Source organism: Polistes canadensis, unplaced genomic scaffold, assembly GCF_001313835.1.
Source record: "Polistes canadensis isolate GaletaPanama2010 unplaced genomic scaffold, ASM131383v1 scaffold_228, whole genome shotgun sequence".
Taxonomy (NCBI): domain Eukaryota; kingdom Metazoa; phylum Arthropoda; class Insecta; order Hymenoptera; family Vespidae; genus Polistes; species Polistes canadensis.
In genome coordinates this window covers 156,256-170,700 of record NW_014569775.1, presented here as the reverse complement: position 1 = coordinate 170,700, position 14,445 = coordinate 156,256, and the positions used below count along the sequence as shown (strand labels likewise).

Genomic DNA, 14,445 nt, shown 5'->3' with positions numbered 1-14,445 from the left:
CATTTTCTTTCTACTATTTGGTTTTTCTGAACAATATCAGATTCATAATCAGCGATTCTTAAAACCCTCAATTACTAATTTTCAAAAAAATTAAACTACATCTTCATAGTCAGCCTGCATTTTCGGAATTTGACAGTACGCGCCGGTTTGATAAAGGCCAAATTATTGAATTAAGAGATGGGAACTCGTGGTAACGTGATTTATTTTAATGAAGTACAAATTACTATACGTGTGTGATTGCGAATGAAAAAGCCGTGAGTCTAGTTTAGTATAGAGAGCATAAGCCAATCAAATACTACCTTGTAAAACAGCTTTGAATATGATGACAATGGTGGGGACACCTACCGGCTTGTGATAAACGAGTTGTTTATGCCTCTTCAAGGAATTAAAAATAAACAAATTTTACTTGTTTGCATTTCAAAATTGTATCTTTATATATGTATTCACCGTAATTCTCTTTAAGTGTATTTATACTTACATTAGAATTTTACGCAATAAACAAAAAATGAATTCTTTTATTGAGACTTGGTCTTCACCGACTTAAGATAATTATTTTAATGATTTGAATACATAGCTATATATATATATATGGAGATCAGTGGAAAATAAGATTTCTTGCTGCTTATACGTACGATCTGACGTATTTGTAATTTTTCTAACCTTATTACAGAATGTTGACAAGTATTTGTATTCATTTATAAAATGTCAAAACGTTGGAGCAATGATTATGTGGTTACGGAACACCGTGACTTACAGGTATGTAAAACGTTACACAATTTATTTTTAATATATATACAATGAACTAATAAAAGACATTATGAGTTCCTATATTTATTATTGATTTCAGGCTAATACTATGGCCATAGATGCAACTGGCAATTATGTTTTACTAGCTGGGTATAATAAATTTGTTAATATATATTAATTTATTAATATATATGAATTTTTATTTACAAATTTCTATGTCCCGTAGTCGTAGATATTTTGCCATAAAACAACTGGATGAATGCAAAGAGACATTAAAAAAATTTCAACGACAAAGCAAATATGAAGTAGGTTCTGCAGAATGGAATCCCACATCGCTAAATTGTCACTTATGTGCAATATCAGTAAGAAGTAATATTTGATAAGTTTATTATTACTCAATTAATTACATTTATTTTCCTAAAATAATATCTGTTTCTTTTAGAGTAATACCCGTATAGAAATATTAAACCTTTCAACAAATGGTGGATATGAATTGCAAACTATTTATAGTCTTAAGGCACACACCCGTGTTGTTAATGATATAAATTGGCATCCTAAGGAACCTGACATCATAGCTTCTTGTAGTATTGATACTTTTATACATATTTGGGATATAAGAGATCAACGCAGACCTTGTTTATCTTTATCAGCAGTTGGTAAGCAAAGAAAAATAAATAATATAATAGAACACTGTTTGATATGAACTAAATTATTGCGTTTAATAAATACTGTCTCTGTATAATGCAATTAAAAAATAGCTATGAAAAAACTCATTTGTGATATAAAAACATATTTGGTTTTAAATTCACTCGAAGATCACAATTTTTTATTAATTCTTGTGCAATAAGGAACGTTTTTTAAAGGGCATATTGTAGGACAGCTATACAGGGTAGTAAAAAAAAGGACCCGATATTTTAAGAGTTTATAATACTTTACTAACTGGCAATATTGAACTAATGCAGTTTTAAACAAATTGCTCTATGTACAGTCAATATATCACCAAAAGACTCGCTGACAATATCAAACGCTTATAAATAATAAAAGTTTATCTGCATCAAATGGGTTAATCTTAGAACCCATGTTAATTCGATATTTTTTACTCCTCCCGATAATTACTATAAGCTTTTAAAATATTGGACCCTTATTTTATCATCTTATATGCTTTCAGAATGAAATATGACTTTTATAGTTAATTAACATTTTAAACATAGCTGGATCTTCACAAGTACGTTGGAATGGCTTATCATCTCATACATTGGCTACTACTCATGATGGAGATATTAAAATATGGGATCAACGTAAAGGAAACAGTCCTGTTCAATACATAGCAGCTCATTTAACAAAGGTTGTTATACTTAGTTTTTCTACTTTATTTATTTCTTCTGCAATTTATAAAATCTTATATTATTTTAGATACATGGTTTAGATTGGTGTCCATTTAATCAAACTCAATTGGCAACATCTAGTCAAGATTGTACGGTTAAAATTTTTGATATTGGCAATCCAAAAAAGGCAGAAAATATTTTAACAACAAATTCTCCTGTATGGAGAGCACGATATACAGTAAGTAAGCTTGAATATATAATTTTCGGTTTATGTATTGCTTAAGCATGATAATATCTCATTTTATTTTTTGATAACAAATTTATATCGTTTAACCAGTTGGCTATGGCGACCTTTTTAAAAAGTGTGTACTTAAATTATGTCGCCAAAATAAAGCGATGACGAACCACACACAAAGTATGTGCAGCTGTTATAATATTGAATTAAGTTGTAATCAAATAACTGTTTTAGTTGTTTTATAAAATTAATAATTTTTTTACTACTTTTTTTTGATTTACTTAATTTAAATATAAATGTTGCGTATAAAATAAAAAAATAACCAGTTAGAATCTGCTAAAAAATACTAGTTAGAATCTGCTAAAAATAATTAGTTTGAATCTGCTGTTGTTGAATAATATTCAGTAAAATAAAATACAATACATAATGGCAACTCGCAAGTCGAACATCAATATCTTGATTTTTTTTCGAATATTATTTTTATAGCAATGTAAATATCTTTGTGCTTGATATATAATCTGGAAAATGTGAAACGTTATGTTTAATTGGCCAGGTTTGTTTTACTTTCCTTACACTATATACAATATTTTCATAACAATTATTTATATTCTTTTTAATTTTATTTCGTTTTAATTTCCAAATATTTTAAACATCTTCAAATTAACGAATATAATTTAGTTTCCATTAAAATTTTAATTGAAATAGCAAATGATAACTACTTTTTCTATATGACGTGTATACTCGTCATAACACAAAATATTTTCATTTCTTCTTAACGAGTATACTTATCAATCATAGCTAACTGGTTAAATGAGAAAATTAAATGTGTCAAATATCTTATCTAAGAATATAAGAAAGTTATGATTATAAACATATTTTATAATAATATACGTCAAATATATAATAAATTTGATTAACTACATTTCATACATTAAAATCTTGATTTTTTAGCCTTTTGGAGAAGGATTAGTAACGATTGTAGTGCCACAGTTAAGACGGGGAGAGAATAGCCTCTTATTATGGAATACATCGAATCTTAGTGCTCCCATATATACTTTTGTAGGACATACTGATGTTGTTTTAGAGTTCCAATGGCGACATAAAAAATTAGGTATTATCTAATATTTTAAACAATATTAATAATTTAAAATATCTCTTTAAATTAATTTGTACATAGAAAACACGGACTATGAATTAATTACGTGGTCAAAGGATCAATGTTTAAGGGTATTTAAAATTGATCCTTTTTTAAAAAAGGTAAGATAGTTATAGAATGCTATGGTAATTGAATATTCATAAAGAAAATAAGAAATTTATTAGGATAATGTTTTAGTTATGTGGACATGACATTGACGATAACGCATCAGTTTTTTCTCAATATGGAAAAGATAATGCATTAAGTATGTATGAATTAATTATATGTTTATTCAATTCTGTTAAGTTATACAAAAATTGATTTATACGATTTTCCAGGTTCTTTGCAATCTGTTCAACAACTTCAAATAAATGATGCACAAAATAACCAGGAAACAAATTATATAGAAACAAAAGTTGATGATTCTGCATCAAGTACAGAATTAAGTACATTTTCTGAAAATACAAAAGATATATCATCACCTACTCAACCAAAAACATTACAACAAGAATTTTCTTTAATAAATATGAATATACCAAATATAGAGGTAATATAATTTCAAATAAACATATTAAAATTTATTATTGTTTATATAAATATTAAATAACTATTTAGGTAAATGCTATGGATGCAAGTGAACGAAGTTGTACTGTTACAGCGTGTAACACTAATTATAATGTAGTACTTAAAGTAAATTTCCCTAGAAATTATCCATACAATGCACAACCTACATTCCAATTTTGTCCTGGAACAAGCATTGATAATGCGACAATGGCAAAATTATTAAAAGTTTTGAAACAAACTGCTCAACAACGTGTCAGAAAAAACCGATCCTGTTTAGAACCATGTCTTAGACAATTGATTATAACATTAGAACAAGTAAATAAATAATGGTACCATTTTTTATTTTAATATTTTCGTTAGATAGATTATTTTATATTTTTTATGTTATTATAGATATGCAAAAAAGATGAAAATGAGACCACTCATCTAGATTATTATATACAGGATAATGCAAACTTTTTGAATTCTTCTAATATGTGTTCTAGTTACCAAGATGCATATATACCATTTCCTCGAACATCTGGTGCCAAATTTTGTTGTGTAGGTTTGTAGACATATTGTAAACATTCCAAAATTGTCTAATATCATTTATAATACTAATATGTTTCCAGGTATACTTGTATGTTTTGGTCGATCTTCATATCCAAGGAGGTCTTCGGTAAAACCTGAAAGTATAACACCTAGAGCATTATCTGCTTTAGGAAGCGGAATCAATAATGGAGAACATTTTATGAATATGTATCCAAATACTTATGTAGCATCCAATGATGGTATATCGATCAGTTCTTTTTATTTTCAAGACCGTGTAAGTTAATATTATTTGCAACTTTTTTTACATATTATCTTTAAATTAAAATAATAATAAAATTGGTATTAATAGAAAAACATAAGACGTAATTTACATGGTACAAATAGGATACATGATAGACCATGTTGTAAAAATTATCGTTCATTAGTTACAATTTATGAAGCTTCGTCTCTATTTTTTGTTAGTAAAGAATTAGCAGAAAAATATATGTAAGTATAACAAAAAATGTCATCTATTATTTTTTTTTTAATATAGTGTATTACTATAATATATAATAATTATTATATTATAATTGAGCATTAACTTCAATTTTAGAATTTTTGATAATTTTACTATTAAAGCACTTGATTAGTATAATAATCCCTTCATTTACGCTGTCTCCATTTAGGCAAATTCATTTTAACGTGCTTAAACTATATCAAAGCCCCATTATATATTTATTATTATATATATACCACAATGATTTTTTATCCAAATTTATTCTTTGTTATAGTATTAATATAACAGATATTCCTGCTATGTGTCAGTATAATGCAAATGTTGCTGCTACATTGGAAAGAGCTGATTTGGTACAAGCTTGGTGTTTAGCTGCACTTGTTATATCACAATCTTCTTCCAATATAGGACAAAACTTATTTCAAACGTCAGAAAATGATCTTGCTCCGTGGACTTTACATCCGTTTGGAAAAAATTTAATTCACTCTTTGTAAGTGTTTTATTGTAACAAAAAATATATTTGTAATATAACAAAAAGTATATTTAACTTATATTTTCTTTTCAGAATTCAGTATTATGCTAATCAATCTGACATACAAATGGCTGGTATGTTGAGTTGTGCATTTAGCTATCGATCTGAAAATGTAGATGCTACACAAACACGAATAGTTAGCAAATCTGTTAATGTCAGTGTAAGTGTAATCATTGTTTTTTAAAAGCAATCATTTTTAATATTATTTAAAGATAGAGTTCCAATTACCATGTATGTGTACAAATATTAAGAGAGTTATAAATTTAATGAAAAAAATAATGGATATGATAGTAATAATTATTTTATCTGTCATTTTTTTTTTGCCAATTATTTCAATAATATCACTATTGATGAGAGAATTTCGAATAAAATCTGACACTTCTATGCTATTCTATAAATAAATTACTAAATTATACAGGGTGTTCTGTAACTGATGATACTGATTCTACGTGAAAAACTAAGTCGAACATGTAGAATAAAATATGTTCATCTAACAAGGAGACCTTACGGTTGTGCCCTCACGGATTTTAACGAGCTTTGGTATATTAGTAGTATACTAGTAGGGTGTTATTGTGGTAAGATATTTCATCCTAACGCGAAGCCCATTTTGAGAAAAAAGCTTTTAAAGTTTTGATTTTTTTTGTATACATGTTTATAATATCTTAAATGCGAACATTTATCAAGTGCAAATTATTTACAAACATTGTCAGTGTAATAAACCATATCCAAAAACCATTCTAAGAACCATATGCAATTACAAGAGATATTTATTTTGTATATATTATTAATATATTACTAGCAATTTGTATTTTAACATTTTATTCTTTTTTATTGGGATCTACATGCTACTAACTGATAAGATATTATCTTTGTTGTAGAGGCTTTCTGCAAACATTTCCGATAATGGTAGTTAAAGAGAGGTAAGGGGTATTCTTTTTAAATATTGTTTTTAAGTATGTATTTCTGATATATTGGTTCTTAGATTGTTTTGTCATAAAGGATCCTTACCTCTTATCAATAGTATTGAAGTGGAAGTGTCACAAAAAACTGATCTTTTCAAGTATTCACATGAAATTTTAAACTGAAATAAAAGTCAATATTTGACATACACATGTAGTAATTTCGTATATAATTTCCAAAATGTATTCAATGTATTAAAGATGCAAACAGAGAGTTGTATTTTTAATAGACAGTGATATATACAGGGTGGTAAAAATAAGGTACTTTATTTATGAGAAAGGGGTTGATTTTAGGACCTATATTAATTAGACGTTTTTTTTACTCCTCTTGTTAAATATTATAAATTCTTAAAATATTGGACCCTTTTTTTTACAATGTTGTATAATTGGCAATTATATTATTAACTACTGATTACTTTTTATTATAAAATATATTCTAACATAACATAATTTGATGTAAAATATTTTAGTAAAACTTAAATAGTATATTAACACATTTTAGCCTGGTGGTTCCCCATACCATACAATTCATCTAGCGGATACAACACTAGATGGGTGTAATTTTCCAAATTTAAAACAACATAGATCCAATTCATGGTCTGAATCTTTAGACGATTTGAAAACTATACAAGATACATTTGGAGATTCTGTTAAAAATATAAAGTAAGTATAAAGAATTTAATTTTTGTTTAAATTGTCATAAAACTTAAATTAACGAACAAGTCATAATCCCAACAGAGTACTTGATGACAAATATACAGCACTTTATAATGGATATAAAAAAGCATACGCAGAAGTTCTACATAGATGGCAATTGTTAGATGCAAGAGCACAAGTGCTCAAGCATGTAAGCATAATGCCAATTGATATTCATAAAGGTGTTGAATTCCAAAGCGAATGTCAAATCTGTGGTAAAGTTTGCAGAGGTCCTCAATGCTTAAACTGTAAACGTTTAACATTTCAATGCGTAATTTGTCATATTTCAGTTAGAGGTTTGTGTATTATTGCTATAATAATAATACAAAAATTATATCATAAATTTCAACAATTTTATATTAATGTAATATTTCTAGGACCAAGCAATTTTTGCATTCTTTGTGGTCATGGTGGACATACTCAACACTTAGCAGCCTGGTTTGTTAATGAAACAGTTTGTCCAGCAGGCTGTGGATGTTGTTGTTTACAAGAAAGTTCTATACTACTTAAAATGTAAATAACGCAAATGTACATATTAGTAAAAAATATTACTTATCACAGTGAAATAGTGTTTTAAACATAAGGAGCAAGTTATTAGAATAAATTGTCTGCATAGCTATTGATATTAACATTTAGCGAACCGATCGAGATCTCCCATGTTTACGTTAGCAATGCAGAAAATGCGTTGTGAAAGATACAGTTCGCTGTGGCGCGCGCGGTTAGCTAAATGTTAATATTGTTTATTGTTAACCTTATTTTTTTAATTATATACAGTAGGGCCTATAACGTGGATTAAAAATTGTGTCATTGCCCCTGTACAACGCGATTAAAAAGTTGTTAAGAAAATTCTCATATAAAAATATGTACATTAGAGCCCGTGTAGAGAGTAGCGCACCACTCTGTGATCTCAATAGGGCTGTGCCTGGGCTTACCTTAGGGATGCGTCATGATTTTCTCTCATTCCCATCTCATCAAGAGAAATCTTGCCCTTTTCTGCTTTCCTTTTTACTACTTTTTCTTAATTTTCTTTCTCCCACCTTTCTCTACGCGGAACGAGATGGGTGGTGTTACTCATTTACACTTCTCCAATTCGGGATATCTGGCCTGACCCGAGTGGCAGTGCCCTTCTCGATTGGCTCTCGGCGTAGACGCGTCACATCCGCAGAGAGACTGGGATGCCCGATAAAGACTGCAAGTGCAGAACCTGGATGGATGAGGATTTCCACCCAAAAGGCTAGAAGCGAAGTCTGTTGTATGGAGGATAACGGATGCTATGATCACCTCCTCCCGATCGGAGGAACCGCGTTCAGAAACAGTTTAGTTTCTGAAGTGACAAGAGAAACCTATGGAACATACACTTAAAAGTACTATGTTGTAAAAACACGAAAGTTGCGAGAAGGAAGAGCAAAGGGAAGAATAGATGAAGGCATCGAATAATATAAAGAAGAGGAAAAAGCAAGCTGCAGCTTCAGCCAAGACTAGAAAAACATCAAGCCTAATCGAGGGTGATGCAAGAATATGCAAGTATCCCTGGTAGAACGTATATCTCGCGTTATAGAGGGTCCTCCTACTGTACTAACAAATTTAATTGATTATTAATATTTGATGTTTTTTCAGCTATTATTATTATTTTTTATATTTTACTCCTCATTAACAAGATTTTTTTTACTTTCTTTGACAAAAGAAGAATTAAGAAATAACTTCTCCAATTCTTGTAATTCAACTGAAAATAAAAATTTGATAAATGTATATATTCAATAATTATATTGTATAATGCATTTTATTTTAAAAACAAAAAAATTATACTTTCAGTGCGAATCGCTTTTTCACGTGCAAGTTGGGCTTCTCTAATAGGTTTTATTCTTTCTTCTTCTTCACGCAGTGCACTTTCCAAAGCGTGATATTTTTTATGTTTATTAAATCCATAAACAATTCCAACAATTAAAAACGTCCATCTAGCAAACTAAACTTATATAAGATTTGAATGTACAAAATTTTGTATCTTACCTTTATTAGCGGACTAATTTCATATGGAAGATAAACAAATTTTTTGTTAACCATGATTAATTAACAAAATAAATGACATAATTAATGTATTAATGAAATAACTATTTTGTTCTCAATATGTTGTGAATTATGTTACAAATTATCTGTCTATTTTTTTGTTTGGATTTTTAATGTACATATACAGGATGTTAAAAAAAAAACCATTCAATACTTATATGGTATATAGGATACATGCCTACAGCGCCAAACAAAAGTATTTGCATAGAACAAAAATTTTCTTATAAAATTTTTTATAAATTTAAAAACAATACAATTCTTTATTTAACTTGTTTGCGGAATATATATTTCAAGTTTACAGTTTAAAAATATTATTGTTAGTCATAGAAATGAAATCGATGTAAAATAAAAAAAAATAATGAAAAACTCCATAGATTAAAATATATGTACTTTAATTTATATATTTTATGAACAAATGAAGTAATACACTTTTACAGTACTTTTTACAAATGTACAGAAGATGTTGCAGAATAATTTAATCTATGTCAATACTTTTCTTCAGTACTGTACACGTATATAAGAAAAATTGATAATATAATATTTTGTTTGATCATTTTTATTCAAGTACATAAAGAATGTTTACAAAAAGGCTAGTATCTATAATGATCGGCCTTATAAGGACCCTCTATGGGAACATCAAGATATTTAGATTGTTCTGCTGTTAATTTGGTTAATTTTACGCCAAGGTGATTAAGATGTAGTGCTGCAACTTCTTCATCTAATTTCTTTGGTAGTATATGGACGCCTACATTATAGAGTTCAGATTTACTCCATAACTCAATCTGTGCTAATACTTGATTTGTAAAAGAATTACTCATGACAAAACTAGAATGTCCTGTCGCACATCCCAAATTAACTAAACGGCCCTCTGCTAGTAAAATGATGTGTCTAAAATTTTAATATTTTTAATAGTTAAGTATATTGTTAAATATTATATTTCAAGAATATTTTAACTAAAAACCACATATTGTTTTTATCCTTATTGTATCTTCATTGTTCGTGCATATAATGGAAAATACTAGAATATGTGGCTTCATGCAGAGAGAGCTGGGTAATATTTGAATAATTTCTATTTTAAATAATAGATTCCTCACAATTGAAATAAAATAAATATTTCAAATAAAAGAAATGAAATTTCAGTAAATAAAATATTTTACCCAGCTCTAGCTTTATGCATGTAAGAAATTAAACAGCCCTATTGTATTTAATATTCAACTGATCATTTACCTATCATTTTTCAAAGTATATCTATCCACTTGAGGCTTGATATTAATTTTTTTTACTGCATTCTTTTCTAACCATGCAACATCTATTTCGCAATCGAAGTGTCCAATATTACAAACAATAGCATCATTTGGCATATTTAAAAAGTGTTCGCCTAAAATAATGTCTTTACATCCTGTGGTTGTAACATAAATCTGACCTATCTTAGATGCTTCTTCCATTGTAGTTACCTGATAAAAATAATGCAATTATTTATAATAAAATTTTAGAATTTAAAAAACGAAATATTGAAAATTTTAATTAATTAATATCTTTGACATTTACTTGATATCCTTCCATAGCTGCTTGTAATGCATTTATAGGATCTATTTCTGTAATAATAACACGACCACCTAAGGCCCTAAGACTTTGTGCACATCCTTTACCAACATCCCCATATCCTGCTACCACACATACTTTTCCAGCGATCATGATATCAGTTGCTCTTTTGATACCATCAATCAAAGATTCTCTACATCCATATAAATTATCAAATTTGCTCTAAAACAAACAACAATATATTCTCATATGTTATTTCTGAAATTTTTAATAGTTATATAAATTAACTTATCGCGTACGCGTCATGAGAATTCTCGCACATAGTAAACCAAGCGTTGAAGCTGGGTTACTAGATTTCTTGTTTCGATGTTTTCTTATATGCACATAGTACCAATGACTCGATAGATTCAAATTAGTTTGATTAAAAGAACCAATGAATTCTTATAATAATATTTAGAAATTTATAAATGTGAATTTAAAAATTGCATATATGCATTATTAACAAAGTTATTTTATAAAGCTCCAAAATGTGTGGACTGTGAAAGCGTATTGGGCATGCAGATTATCGTATGCAATGAGTTAAAAAAAAATAATTAAAAAGATAAGAAATGCATAATAATATAATGTATTGTATAAGCATAGAAATTAATTCTGTACCTTTTAAAAACAAATTTAGTCTTTATTTATGGCACCAAATTAATTTTTATACTTATAATACATTATTGCAATGCTAGTACATATTTTAATTACAGATTAAATATATATAAAACAAACCTTTGTAACTGAATCATTAACATTGATTGCAGGCACTTTGAGAGTTCCTTCTTTCATCATACGATAAAGATTATGTACTCCGGTTGTAGTTTCTTCTGATATTCCTCGACAATCTTTTAAGTACTGTGGAAACTTAGTATGTACAAGATTTGTAAGATCACCACCATCGTCGAGGATTAGATTTAAAGGTTTATCATCTTCAAACACTAAGGTCTGTTCTATACACCATAAATACTCTTCCTCTGTTTCACCCTTCCATGCATAAACAGGTACTCCAACTTTTGCAATAGCAGCAGCTGCATGATCTTGTGTACTAAAGATATTACACGATGACCATTGTACCTTAATTGCGACAAAAGTTCTCTTTAAATATAATATCTACTAGAATATATATATTAAATATTATAATATTCTACAGATATATTTGTTATAATATTATGATTCTAGTAAAGGATCAAAGTTCAAGTCAGTAAATATGATAAGAAGCCATACGTAATACATTCACAAAAAATATTTTTCTAGCATATAATCAGATCTTGCAAAAGATTTGTTAAGAAACATTATTTTACAGTACAATTGTTGATTGCAAAAATAAATATTTAAGAAATAAATTACAAATTGTATGTTCAAGGATTATAATTATTAGTATTAATTACTATTATTATTTAAATTTCACCTTTGCTCCAAGTTCTACTAAAGTTTCAATAAGAACAGCAGTTTGTACAGTCATATGAAGGCAACCCGCAATGCGAGCTCCCTTTAATATTTTAGATGGACCATATTTTTTTCTTATTGCCATAAGACCAGGCATTTCATTTTCAGCTAAGGTTATCTCTTTTCTGCCCCAATCTGCCAAATCTATATCGGCTATAACAAAAAAATAAGAAAATCTTGAATAAAAATGATTGCTTTGACAAAAAGGTATAAAGATCATGAACTCTAATTTGCATTTAAAAAGCAAAGATTTCCATTCCTTTTATACATTTCAAATTGTAAAAAAAAATTTGAATGTACCTTATTTATTATTTATAAATATTCTTTATTTATAATGTGTCATATGTTATGATATACATGATATTGATGATATAGTTTACAAGTTTATATATTTTTTTTTTATTTCGAATTCATATATAATCAAATGTATTTTATTAACTGTTTTAAATATATACAATATGAGCCATATATACAATAATCGTACCATTGTTGGAAATTTAAAATAAATATTTTCTGTTAATACAATATTTCCAAATTTTTATACACAAAAACATATTTTACGATAATTAAAAACATTTAAATTGATATATAAATTTTATTACAAAAGAGTATTTTATTCTAATTGTAAGAGAAGTAAAATTGTACATAATTGATAAGAAAATTAGCATGACAAGACATATAATTGTAATTGTTTTTTTATTAAATCTTACGTAAGTGCAAATACTTTTGTGAGACCAATATTGTATCCTTTAATACAATAAAATTGACATCAATTTGACAGTTTTACGATCCTAAAATAGGTTTTTATGTGTACAAATTTTGAAGCTTCGCATTACAATCAAATATCAATTATTTCAAATTTTGCAGCAGGAACTAGTACGAATACTCCTATAACTTACTGCATGTATTATATGTATTAGAAGAATATAACATAGACAATTAGATACTCATATATGATGAACAAAGAAATTTCATAAAATTGAATACATATACATTCTAACATATAATAAATTTATCTACAATATAGTATAATTTAAATAACTTTTATATAATAACAACAAAATTATTGCTCCAAAATAAATGAGCACATGTTCACAAAGTTACTGTAATATTTTAGAATTTGTGTATCATTACTTACCGATTTTATATGCAGGCTTTGAAGACATTTTCTTTTTTAAATCTTACAGTTCTAATTTTCAATGTTTAATAGTTATGAACAATTGATATAACGATCAATCTGCAAAATTAAAAAAGTATAAAATATCAAAAATAACCAACGTTCAACCCGGCACTACCACACACTATTGAATCGTTTCAGCTTCCCCTTCTTCATATCCATACATATATAGAACATCAGTGGTTCTCAAAATGTGTTCTGAAGCGCCATAGAGGTGGCCACAGCTTCCTTACAAGCGTGAAATATAAAATTTTCGTAATTCTACTTTTATTTTCAATTCGTTATGATAAGCAATGACGGATCGAGTCAAGATATGGCCCCAAGCTGTACAAATTTCGAGATACTCAAACTCAAGTTAGAAATAAAAGTTTCAAGAAAACTCCCGTTAAGTTATTAACAAACAAAAAAACTATATATATAAACTTACTGCGGTAATAGCCAGTATTCAAGCCACTTACCATATAATGTTACTGAAAAATATTCTTGAGAGAAGGAAAACACGTTTGATGATTAGTTTATATAAATAATGGTTTTAATAATTAAGTAAAGTATTTATACTTTTTAAAGGTTAGTAGAATCAATTAGCTATAAAGCAATTTTGATGGTAACAAAGAGTTATTAAACAATGAGGAAATAATCATGCTGCAAGTGTTAATATCAATAATCAGTAAGATAAATCAATTTAAGCCAGCAGATTTTAAAATATACCAATCATTGTATGCGGTTATATCACACATACCATAATACCTTAAATAAATTTATTCTACAAAAAATAAATTTTCTTCGAATCCTAATGAAAAAACATTTTCAGATCTCGGGGACCTTTTAGTTTTTTGAGACCCCGCGGCCGCTTAGTCCGCTTATCACTTAATCCGCCACTGATGAAAAAATGAGAAATCTTATGCAATCTTACAATTAGTGGAAACCATTAACTCATTTATTGTTAGTATTAACTGT

General features: G+C 27.8%; 3 protein-coding genes across 8 annotated transcripts; 1 reads left to right on the top strand and 2 right to left on the bottom strand.

Moving 5' to 3' along the window:
• Window positions 1–324: 324 nt before the first annotated feature.
• LOC106790288 (WD repeat-containing protein 59) lies at window positions 325–7,779 on the top strand. Of its 6 annotated transcripts, none has more exons than XR_001382070.1 (19): window positions 325–756; window positions 848–897; window positions 974–1,109; window positions 1,190–1,403; window positions 1,959–2,092; window positions 2,161–2,310; window positions 3,259–3,418; window positions 3,485–3,564; window positions 3,641–3,707; window positions 3,781–3,989; window positions 4,058–4,321; window positions 4,400–4,550; window positions 4,618–4,811; window positions 4,887–5,023; window positions 5,308–5,520; window positions 5,596–5,722; window positions 5,981–6,102; window positions 6,441–6,482; window positions 7,024–7,065. XR_001382070.1 is itself a non-coding variant. In XM_014755068.1 (19 exons), the coding sequence occupies exons 1-19, from the start codon at window positions 703–705 to the stop codon at window positions 7,732–7,734; spliced, it is 2,799 nt and encodes a 932-aa protein (XP_014610554.1). In that variant the 5' UTR covers window positions 334–702; the 3' UTR covers window positions 7,735–7,779. The 6 variants fall into 6 exon arrangements, 4 of the variants coding, with proteins under 4 accessions (XP_014610555.1, XP_014610556.1, XP_014610554.1 ...); XR_001382069.1 differs by having other exon boundaries at window positions 5,981–6,137; window positions 7,024–7,048; XM_014755068.1 differs by lacking the exons at window positions 5,981–6,102; window positions 6,441–6,482 and adding exons at window positions 7,260–7,513; window positions 7,595–7,779 and having other exon boundaries at window positions 334–756; window positions 4,492–4,546; window positions 7,024–7,184.
• Window positions 7,780–8,146: 367 nt separating this feature from the next.
• Window positions 8,147–9,512, bottom strand: LOC106790289 (ATP synthase subunit e, mitochondrial-like). Its single transcript, XM_014755071.1, has 3 exons — window positions 9,225–9,512; window positions 9,024–9,180; window positions 8,147–8,940 (listed from the first exon to the last, which is right to left on the bottom strand). Exons 1-3 carry the CDS (start codon window positions 9,276–9,278, stop codon window positions 8,858–8,860), a joined length of 294 nt encoding a protein of 97 aa, XP_014610557.1. The 5' UTR covers window positions 9,279–9,512; the 3' UTR covers window positions 8,147–8,857.
• A 314-nt stretch (window positions 9,513–9,826) lies between these two features.
• On the bottom strand, window positions 9,827–13,828 carry LOC106790272 (adenosylhomocysteinase). Its single transcript, XM_014755046.1, has 6 exons — window positions 13,450–13,828; window positions 12,274–12,464; window positions 11,598–11,939; window positions 10,830–11,045; window positions 10,509–10,735; window positions 9,827–10,169 (listed from the first exon to the last, which is right to left on the bottom strand). Exons 1-6 carry the CDS (start codon window positions 13,475–13,477, stop codon window positions 9,872–9,874), a joined length of 1,302 nt encoding a protein of 433 aa, XP_014610532.1. The 5' UTR covers window positions 13,478–13,828; the 3' UTR covers window positions 9,827–9,871.
• Window positions 13,829–14,445: the final 617 nt, after the last annotated feature.

What these genes read in the sequence shown, in the direction of transcription:
- LOC106790288 (XM_014755067.1), top strand. Translation starts at nt 703, where the DNA reads ATGTCAAAACGTTGGAGCAATGATTATGTGGTTACGGAACACCGTGAC. An exon ending in TAGCAGCTCATTTAACAAAG is followed by an intron (nt 2,093 to 2,160) that starts GTTGTTATACTT and finishes ATATTATTTTAG; the next exon opens with ATACATGGTTTAGATTGGTG. An exon ending in TTGTCATATTTCAGTTAGAG is followed by an intron (nt 7,514 to 7,594) that starts GTTTGTGTATTA and finishes TAATATTTCTAG; the next exon opens with GACCAAGCAATTTTTGCATT.
- LOC106790289 (XM_014755071.1), bottom strand. Translation starts at nt 9,278, where the DNA reads ATGGTTAACAAAAAATTTGTTTATCTTCCATATGAAATTAGTCCGCTA. An exon ending in AAATTAGTCCGCTAATAAAG is followed by an intron (nt 9,181 to 9,224) that starts GTAAGATACAAA and finishes ATATAAGTTTAG; the next exon opens with TTTGCTAGATGGACGTTTTT. An exon ending in AAAAGCGATTCGCACTGAAA is followed by an intron (nt 8,941 to 9,023) that starts GTATAATTTTTT and finishes TTTTATTTTCAG; the next exon opens with TTGAATTACAAGAATTGGAG.
- LOC106790272 (XM_014755046.1), bottom strand. Translation starts at nt 13,477, where the DNA reads ATGTCTTCAAAGCCTGCATATAAAATCG. An exon ending in AAAGCCTGCATATAAAATCG is followed by an intron (nt 12,465 to 13,449) that starts GTAAGTAATGAT and finishes TTTTTGTTATAG; the next exon opens with CCGATATAGATTTGGCAGAT. An exon ending in TAGTAGAACTTGGAGCAAAG is followed by an intron (nt 11,940 to 12,273) that starts GTGAAATTTAAA and finishes GTCGCAATTAAG; the next exon opens with GTACAATGGTCATCGTGTAA.